The sequence below is a fragment of the Nannospalax galili genome, unplaced genomic scaffold (genome assembly GCF_000622305.1).
Source record: "Nannospalax galili isolate Female #2095 unplaced genomic scaffold, S.galili_v1.0 scaffold829, whole genome shotgun sequence".
Lineage (NCBI taxonomy): Eukaryota > Metazoa > Chordata > Mammalia > Rodentia > Spalacidae > Nannospalax > Nannospalax galili.
This window is the reverse complement of record NW_008360329.1, coordinates 1698408-1709344: the sequence shown is the minus strand read 5'-3', so window position 1 is coordinate 1709344 and position 10937 is coordinate 1698408. Positions and strand designations below refer to the sequence as shown.

Sequence of the window (10937 nt, the reverse complement as noted above, 5' to 3'; positions counted from 1 at the left end):
TCTCTGTGAGTTCAAGGCCAGCCTGGTCTACATAGCGAGTTCCAGGTCAGCTGGGGCTATAGGGAGATTCTGTCTCAAACTTCTTTAAAAAAAAAATATATATATATATATATACATAATTCAGCCTCTATCTACTTTATCTGTGTCTCCACCTATTGCTTGAAAAGAATGTGAAGAGAGCTGGGTGTGGCAAAATGCTTCTTCCAAAAAATAAAAAATCAGTTGTCAAGGTTTAAAACACAGTTAAAGAATTCTGTCAGAGAATGACACTCAAATCATATACCTACTTTAGTAGCATACAAAAATACAGAAGTCAGAGCTAGAGAGATGGCTTAGCAGTTAGCAGAACTGGCTGCTCTTGCAGTCTGGAGGACCCAGGTTCAGTTCCCAGCACCCACATGATTACTAACTCCAGTTCCAGGGTGTCTGACTCCCTCTTCTGACTTATGCGGGCACTTTACAACATAAGGGTATTTACACACATGTAGGCAATATACTCAAAAACATAAACAAAATTTTTTAAAAATACAGAAACCTATTTTTCTAACTCTGTGATCAGTGCTTTTCTCTTCCATTTTTTTTTTGTGTATGTGTGGTATGCATGTATGTGTATATCTGTATTATTTGCATGTTTATGGACTCCCATGCATGGGCATGTGTGCATATGTGTGAGAGTGTACGTGAAGACCAGATGTTGATGTCAGGAATCATCCTTGATCACTCTTCCATCTTATTCAGTGAGGCAGAGGCTCTCAATCAAAGCAAGACCTCATCAATATGCTTAGTCTTGCTAGCCAGGTGGCTCTGAGGATCTCTGTCTTCCAAGGCTGGAACTGCAAGCAGGATCTCATGCCCAACCTGCATTACATATGGTTTCTGAGCATCTGAAACTTCCATGTTAAGCACTTTAACCACAAAGCCATCTCCCTAGGCCCTAGTCTTTTTAATTCTACCAGCCCAATTTACATGTCCTCCTTAAAAACAATATGTCATACAACTTGAGATGGCCAACTAAGAAGATCAACAGAATACAGCATTGAAAAATATTGCCTTTTAATTCATAATCAACTATTAAATGTAAATAAAACTACAAACAATACTACCAACACTATAACCTAACTGAAAGCAATGTTCTTTGCCATAGTAAAAGGCTTTACAAAATTAACTGCTATGTCTTATACTTAAGTAAGCAATGCATTGACTCAGTACAAAATTTAAAAATTAAAAAAAACACTTTTCTTTTTTGGTGTTTTTGAGACAGGGTCTCCCTGTAGCCCCAGCTGGCCTGGAACTCACTATGTAGACCGGACTGGCTTGAACTCACAGAGATCTACCTGCCTCTGCCTCTCAGGTGCTGAGATTAAAGATGTGTGCCATTATGCCTGGTCCCCCCCAAAAATCAATTGTTTTTTTAACCACTGATAGCTTGTTAGGTGATTTTGTTTTCTTTCTACTAGGTTCATTTTAAGGATTCTTTCCTTTCTGTCTTCTCTCTCTCCCCCCTCTGTGCCCCTCCCCCCTCCCCCTCTCTCTCTCTTGATGGCATTGGGAATTGAACCCAGAACCCTGTGCTTGCTAGGCAATTGCTCCACCACTGAACTACAGCCTCAGCCCATTAAAGTTTTGTTTCCTTAAAGATTTCTTTTTATCGGGTTGGAGAGATGGCTTAGAAGTTAAGAGCACTGGCTGTTCTCGTAGAGGACCTGGTTTTGATTCCCAGCATCAACATGGCAGTTGACAATCATCCGTAACTCCAGTTCTAGGGGATCCAATGCCCTCTTCTGACTCCGTGGGCACTGCACGACATAGGTGCACTTACATACAAGCAGGCAATACACTCATACATATAAAAGAAAAATAATATATTTTAAAAAATTTATCTATGTGTATGAGGTATGTCTGTGTGTGCACACGTCATGCATGTAGGGGCAGACACATGCCAGAAGAGGGTGTTGGATCTCCTGGAGCTAGAGCTACATTACAGGTGACTGTGAGCCATTCAATGTGGGTTCTGGGAACCAAACTCGGGTTCTCTGGAAGACTAACAAAAACTCTTAACCACTAAGCCTGCTCTCTAGCCCCATAAACTCTTTTGGGGGGTATGTATATGATGGACTTGAGTGAATTGTGTGTGTGTGTGTGTGTGTGTGTGTGTGTGTGTGTATCTGTGTTTCTGAGGGAGGGTGTGCATGTGCCTTGGCACACATGTGAAGGTCAGAGGATAACATTGGGCACCCTGTTTGAGGCAGTTCACTTCTTTTCTACTGTACATGGGACTAGCTGCTCAGGAGCTTTAAGGGATTCTCCAGTCTCTGCCTTCCACCTTCCCACAGCATTTCTGGGATTACAGGTGCATATGCTATTACACCTGGCTTTTACATGGGTTCTTGGGATTCCAACTTAGGTCCTGACACCTTTATAGATAGAAAGCATTTTACCCACTGAGTCGTCTCCACAGCCTTAAATTCTCTGTATATCTTGCCTTTCCCATGTGTCTAAATTGAGGGGAAGAAAGGTAGTTAATCTCAGCTGATAATTTATTCTTCTATAAATTGTCTTCATGAAAACAAAGGTGAATGTGTGTGATAAGCAAATTTGAAAAATAATATGTTATGGTTGCCTAACAGAGACATAGACATGAAAAAAGTTTCATTCTATTGGTTCTGTGGCAATCCCTTAATTTTGTGATTTAACATGTAGGAGAAAATAAACTTATAAAACTAAGTGGTTAGATAAAATCTGTGGTGTTACCAACAAGTTTTCCCACATTAAAATGGATCATTGAAAGTTTAAGCTACCTCACTAAAAGCCATCAATATAAAATGACAGAAATATAGGAACTATAAAACTATTAAGGAAAAGAATCATCTAATACTGATATTTTAGCATATTTTGTCCTGTCTGCACATATCTTTAGCTTCCATCATATCCTATTTCACACAATTATGTGTATATATTATGTATATGCTATAGTGTATACTACAGAAAATTTCATGAGGAATTTCGTACTCAACATTTTCCTTATAGTAAAATCAACCACCTAGCTCACTTTATTTATAGTTTTATGGCTGCCAAATATATAGATTTATATGCAAAATTCAAAATATAAGAAAATGTCTAGTAAAGTATTTGATACTAGTGCATAACAAATTACAGTTATCACCTAACCCTCTATATTTTACATTATTTCCTCAGATGCCCTAAAGTAAAAACTGCCCACTCAAACACACATAAACAGGTAAGGATCTGCATGATTACCTTCTGACATTTTTTTAGAAACAGTTTGCTATGTGAGCTTTGCAACAGCACTAAATGGTTCCTCACCAGCTGTATATTAAATAGAAACAAATGAACTTAGCAAAAAGATTAAGCTTGATGAAAAGCCTAAACTTCAAACATTAGAAAAATTTAAATAGAGACCACTAGTAACTTACTCAATGTAGACTTACCCTGCCTGAGGGCCAGCTATTGCTTTATGAGAAGGAGATAAGTTCTGAAGTTTGTTTCCCAAAGAACTGTTAACTGAAGAAGACACTTTACCCGAAGGCATACCTTATAATAAAAAAAGGTAATAATTTTAAAAAGTCTGAAAGAAAATTCACATAACATAGAGCATCTAATAAGGAATACAATTCCTTGGTATTGTTCCTTATGACTATGAATTTATGAAATTCAAACTGTTTAAACATATTAACAAGGAACATATTTGTTTCTCATTTATACCATGACATTTGATACAAACAACAGTCCACTTTAGAGGAATCTTCTCTAAGCCATCAAGCATTTATCTATTAGGAGCAACTCTTAAATTTAAATATAAGGGTCAAGGTAGAAATGAGGGAAACACTCTGGTCTTTCAAATAAGAAAGAAACTTGGTTGCAGAAGCTATTCAAAGTTACTTTGATTCTACTCAGAAACAATTATAAATTTACACTTCTTATTTACAAACTTATAATTAAAAATTCAGAATAGACAACTACTGTCATCTCATAGACTTGTATAACTTTTGTTGCAGGTTTTTTGTTTGTATGTTTGTTTGTTTCCTTTTTTAAAGTTACCATATGGGTCTCATTACCTATAACAGTTTTGCTAGTGGTACTTGGTTGTGGTAATCGGGACGATGCTGATGATGTAGTTCCAGGAGATTTTTTAAGTGCAGATGGCTTATACTAAAATAATGAAAATAAAAGTCTTATCAACATTTTATTATATAATGCAAATTAGTAAATCAGAAGCTCATAATGCTCAACAACAGAATTTTAGTTGGACATGAAGAAAAAGCTATGGAGATGGAATGTTGGTGATGACTACACATCACAAATGTATGTAAGGCTACTGACCATGCACTTAAAACTCATTATACATAAAATGTAAACATTTATAAATAAAGATTTCTAAAACTGACATTAGAAAAAATTTAGTTCTGACAAAATGGTTGAACAGATTATTTAGATCAACCCTTCAAAAAAAACTAAAAATGCCCCCAGGAAACTACTTGAATTGTATAAAAGCATATAAAAAACATTTTTAAAGCACTGAGTGTTAGAATAGATAAGAAGAAACTGCCATTGCCATGCCAACAGCATCTGAGCTTGTAATAACCACTTGTCAGCACATGGAAATGCTGTATAAATTGTTATTTGGGCAAACTGACATCAATTAATGCAACTTAAAATGTTTCCAGATGGAGAGTATTCGATACCTAGAAAGCAAAGGCAGAAGTTATATCATATGAATAAAAATCATAAATATTTTTATTATTGACTACAAAAAATGTCAGTAATATTCATGGACATAAGAAACCATGAAGCAATAGAAGAACAATAGCAAGACTGTATCTATGAAGATGACTTGATGCTAAAATTAAAATATATATTTTACAGCAAAATAATTATGTGTACTACAGTTAAACAAAAGTCTGAAATATAAAGGAATTAGAGTAAATAAAAATTAGAAGACTATAAAAAAAGAAAACCTCAAGAAATTAAAAACTGTCAAACTACAAAGTTAGTGGTTGGAATGGGATGAAGAGACCTATCTATCTATCTATCTATCTATCTATCTATCTATCTATCTAATCTTTCTATAGATAAGAAGAGACCAAAATTTATGAAAGATCTTCAACTGTGTCCTTTAGGTTTAAACTAAGACATATACCCATAGAAAAGGAGGACATTTAAAAAATCTGGTTTATTGTTATTGGTTGTTGGGGTTTTTTTTTTCTGGTATTTGTTTTTGAGAGTGTCTCACTCCTTACTCAGACTGCCCAGTCCCTTGCAATTCCTTCACTTTCCACATGCTGAGATTACTAATGTGCATATATTGCCCAGCTCCAGAATTCAAAGTGATACATGACCTGCAGTATCAAGCCATTCACCTGAGTTATCTTCTTTAACTTAAACTCCTATTCTACATAGCCTCTAGGACAGCCTGTGATAGATGGCTTTATTTTTAATTTGCTCTGGCAGTTACCACCTGCTGGGAGGAGCATTCAGGCAGGTTTTTGCCTACATTAAGTTTTTTTAAGATTTATTTTTATTTTATGTGTATGGTTTGGGCTGCTTGTATGTAAGTGCACAATGTATGTACAATGCCCATAGAGGCCAGAAGAGGGAATTCCAGCCCCAGAACTGGAGTTATGGATGGTTATTAGCTATCATGTGGGTGATGGGAAACAAACCTGGGTCCTCTGGAAGAGCAGCCAGTGCTCTTAAGAGCTGAACCATCTCTCCAGTTCCACCTATCTTGTTTTTAAACAACTAAAAATCAGTAGCAAATGAGCAAAAAAAAATGGCTAATAGGTAACAACAATGGAAATCAACAGAAACTAACTCCATATGGGCAGCAGGTGTTAGATTAGTAATCAATGACTCAAAAAGTTATTATACACTGGCATAGTTATTCGAAGAGAAATATAATAAATATGATAAGTAAATGAACAGAGAGGGTATCTCAACAAAGAAATGAAGACAAAATATAGGTATTTTGGGACAGCTCGACACAGAACTCACTGCCAGTAGGTGGGTACTATGGACTCAGAAAACTTTAGACTATGGGAAATGAAATCAATGGCAAGTTAGATTTGCACAGAATATTGAAGTGGTCTGGAAAGTATAAATATGTAAGTAAATATAAACATAAAGTGGATATATACATAAATGTATATATGTCTATATGTACAGGTTTAAACATTTCTTCTAATTTCTGTAAAAGATAACTGTTAATGAGCAAATACATCACTATATAACCACATACACTGAGTACTGATATCTTCAGAAAAAATATTTATACATAAAACTAAGGACAGGAAGAAATTAATATAAAGATCAAATACAGTGAAAAATTAAATAATATTTCAGCTGGAGAAACAGCTTGAGGGTTAAAAGCACTTGCTGAGGACCAGAGTTTAGATTCCAGCCTCCACATAACAAGATAGGCATCCTCCAAATGCCTGTAACTATAGCTCTGAGGATCCAGCACCCTCTTTTGACCTCTATACCTGGCAGCAGTTGGCACCGCTCATAGGTATGCATACACTCATGCACACACACACATCCACAAACCAAGTAAGTTTTTAAAGAGAAATTAAATAACATTAGATTCCTAGAGCAACCAAAGTTTAAAAAACAAAATCAAAGACATAAGACAGGGAATGGAAAAAATGTCTAAAGTAAGCAAGAGATACAGTTGTAATAGAAGAATGAACATGTGTTGGTGTATATGAAAAAAAAACTGAAAAGAGAGCACAGAAGACCTAACTACTACTTACCAAGAATAATTACATTAAATATAAACGTCTACACATTTCAACCAACCAATGGTACTTACCAGACTATATTTAAAAACAAAAAATACAAACAAGAACTAACTATAGGCTGCTCTACAGACCAGCAAAAACACATATTTAAGTTAAAGAAAGAAAGAAAACAAGTGAGCAAATCTAAGACCCATGGTTGACATGGCTATTTTCTTACCAGATAAGATGCACTTCAAAAACAGAAAAAGATACTTTATACCAATAAAAGGGTAAATAAAAGATGTATTATAAATTATGAATTATGATGTAAACATTAAGACATACTAAGAAAAACTCAAAGTATGAAGATATAAAAGAAGCAAATGTATCAAGAAATACAGAAAACTAAAATCATAAAGATCTAACACATTCTTGCTACAACTGATAGGAAAACCAAACATAACTGTCAGTAAGGACTAGCCACTTTGGACTGGTCTTTACAAATCTCAACACAGAACAACTACAGAACTACATTTTTTTTCTGATGTCATGCAACACACCCCCAAACAGACTACAGGCTAGGCATGAAAACAAATTTTAATACAACATAAATTTTACCAAGTACACTCTCAGACTAAAACAGAATTAAAAATAGACAATAACATATTACTTTGAAATTAAATATGAGTAAAAAGATTGCAAATTAGAACTTAAATAAAACTGAATAAAATACATTTGAAAGATGCAATTAGAGCAATACTAAAGAATGAAATCCTTGCCAATTTAAATACCTTTCAAATAAATTACTTTTAATAATTTTTCTCAATTACTTATTCATATTTCTTACTAAAATTCCTTAGTAATTGTATATTTATTTTAGTAGACAAAAACTATAGTCTACTGTGTTCCTAAGAATAAACAAACATCAGGTATGGTGGCACATGCATTTAATCTCAGCAATGGGGAGGCAGAGGCAGGCAGATGTCTGTGAGATTATGGCAAATCTGGTCTACGTAGTGAGTTCCAAGTCAGCTAACAATGCATCTCAAAGTGGTACTTCCTCATTAACTTGTAGAAATAATTTAAATTGAGCATTCTACCTGTGGCCGAGAAGTTGGTTTTCCTTTGGTATCAGTAGGAAATTTGCCCTTATTACTAATACGGGCTGCCTGTTCTTTACAAAAATTTATATGTCTATCTGCTGCATTTTCATTGAATCTCCTCTGGCAATAAGGACATTGAATATAATCTAAAATAGTAAAAAACAGAAACAAATTAGTAACAAAATACCTGGAACACACAGAAGGAATTTTTATTAACAGTAGTTTAAGAAGTGTAACATTTAGTAGTAACATCTGATCAGCAGAAATGCCCATTTCCATGTAACATCCAACCTGGCTTACCTCACAACTAGTTAGTATGTTTAAAAGAAAAGTTCAGCAAATGAAGTCTATCTCCTACCTTTGAATTGCATTTGAGAAAACTGAAGAAAAAAAGAATAAAAGATAGTTCTTCAGTACAAAAGAAAAGTTTAAGTGAAAGAAAACTACCACTTCTTTTTTGCCTTTATAATGAACAAACTTTTTATAATACCTAAACATTAAATACAACTTAAACTATAAAATGTTTTAATTAAAAAAATTAAATAGCTTAACAGACAGCTAACAAATTTATTTTCTCTTAAGAGGTCCTAAGACATGGAACAAGAAGTTTAAAAAAAAAAACAAAAAACTTCATTAACACTATTGAAATTTCAGAAAGTTTTACTACTTGATAATAGCCTAAAATATCTAATAACTATTCTGCTAAGTCAAAAAGTTTAAAGAATTTCTAAAGCCCAAATTATCCTGAGGAACCAGCACTTTCACTCACTTATCAGATATGGAAAGTGTAGCTGATGAGACTAAGATGGAATTATCTAGGTAACTCCAAGGAAGAGAACTCAACTTCATGGGAAATAAACATAGACTAAGAAGGAACCTAAACTTAGCTGGATTTTCTCCAAAACACTTAAAGAATTAATCGTTAATACTTTAGGTGCTGGAAAACCATTGTTTTAAGCTAAATCCAGTCTGCGTGTTCCCTGTTTTTGATAATAAAGTTTAATGGAATATAACTATATCCATTCATTTACATATAACAATGAAAAAAAACTTAGTAGTTCTTTCAGTCACTGTAATGATGGTCAATGCCTAAATTATTTACCATTTGCTATTTTACTAAAATAGCTGGCAGATATCTCCTATAGAATAAAATGATTAAAATGATCATAAGAACATTCTCTTTGGTAGGGAATGAACTCCAATCTGGAGCACCTATTCTGCTTCTATGTGCCATATTTGTTATACTAAAATAACAACCTGTAGAGATTGGTGCAAAGAAGTCTATGAATATCTCAGTGTCTATATGGATTTGAAAGAATCTTGTTTCACTTTGGTAACAAGTAACAGTGCTCAGTGAGAAACTAATCTGACCTCTGCGGCATTGCACGACACGGGTGCACTCACATACATGCAGACAATACACTCGTACACATAAAATTAAAATTATAAATAAAATATTAAAAAATACATTAATTTCAAAACATAATTTAGGTAATTGGTCTATATCACATTAACTGTGTATTTAAGAAATTATATTATGGCTTTCTTCTCGGGCAAGATACCAAAGAATCAAGCAGCACAACTATCTGAATCCTACTTAATGGACAGTGAGCATGAATAGTTTTCTCGAATATTAATATTTAATAATTATCATAATTTTAAAGTATAAGGCTAATGTTTAAGAAAAAGCATTGTATTGACAAGGTAGTAAATTTTTATGCTCTATAAGAATGTATCTTTATAAACTTAGATGCCTGGATTATTACCATTATTTTATACCAAAATATTTAAAGATTATTTATTACTAAGTTCCATCACAATAAATTATTTTATAAGAGATTGAAATTAATTTTAAAAATCCTCTCATTTTCTGCCCACAAGACATTTATGTCACTAGCACTCCACATACCAGGATCATAAGAAGGTGGAGGAGGGGGAGGAAGTTTGCCTCCCTCCTTAAGTGCCTGATCAAGACCTTTGGCTGCTCTTATGGTGGCAATGAATTCTTCATGCTTTCTTCTCCAATTAGATGGTTTCTTTGGTGGTTCTGGCTGAAAATAAGGAAAGAATAGTATCAAAATATATTTTTTATAACCTGAAATAAAAATTCAGGTAAGGCCATATTATTTTAAAGTGGTCTCTTAACGGGCATCCATAAATGATCTCTTTCCCACAACAAAAATTTGCAATTACATTGCATGCAACTTTAAAGACCTAATTCTAATTGTGGCAGACACTATTAAGGGATTCTCCTAGGTGGTACAGTCATTTGTGCTCTCAGTCATTTCCCTTTTCACATCATTTCTCCAGGAAAAATTTCCACATAAGATTTTAACTAACTGAAGAAATGGGAAACAGTCCTGCTGATTTCACTGAATTTTCTTTTGTAATCACTGAGACTGAACATCCTTTCATTTTACTAAGAACTATATGTATTCTCTGTGAATGGATTATATTCTTACTTAACTTATCTCTCTGGCAGTGGCCTTTAGTAACAATTTCTATTAAGTGCAGAGGAAATTATTCCCCTTTTCTCCAATTCCTGTCTTTTGACCAGGCCCATTAGGTCATTTAACATGCAGAATTATTTTAAAATTATTAGTTATCTTACTACTTTCTCTTTTAAAACCTTGAATTTAAAGGCACAACTAGCCAGGACCAACCTCATATCAAGGTATGATAAGCTTTTCTTCTATTTTTTTCTGTAGCATCCATAGTTTTGTTTTCTGATTTTAAATAGTCATCTCGAGGTTTCTATTTATTCTATTATATACCGTGTGACATGAGTTCAACTTTTTTAACATGGTCATGCAGTTGTCTCACTATCCTTTAACTCTATTATACCCCACCCCAATACTACAATAAAACAGTATTTGTAAACTAAATTCTCTTGGGTTTGGGTCCATTGCTGAACTTTCTCTTTCATTCTAGTGCTTTGACAACCTGGTGTTAGAACTAGAATTTTAAATACTAAAATTTTGGTATCTGGTATCTGATAGGGTAATCTTAACTTATAGTCATTTACAATCTTTTCTTTATTTTTAAATGTGTACTTTTCCATATGAACTTAATAGTCAGTTTGCCTAGTTAAAAAAAA

At 33.8% G+C, this 10937-nt stretch overlaps 1 protein-coding gene across 1 annotated transcript in view; it reads right to left on the bottom strand.

Moving 5' to 3' along the window:
* Positions 1-10937, bottom strand: part of Zc2hc1a (zinc finger C2HC-type containing 1A) — a 44574-nt gene that overhangs the window by 16154 nt on the left and 17483 nt on the right. Inside the window, exons 4-7 of the mRNA XM_008826057.2 lie at positions 9750-9891; positions 7838-7986; positions 4077-4170; positions 3450-3552 (exon numbers count right to left, since the gene is read on the bottom strand). Of these exons, the coding sequence (XP_008824279.1) occupies positions 3450-3552; positions 4077-4170; positions 7838-7986; positions 9750-9891 (488 nt within the window). The remainder of the gene's footprint in view (positions 1-3449; positions 3553-4076; positions 4171-7837; positions 7987-9749; positions 9892-10937) is intronic.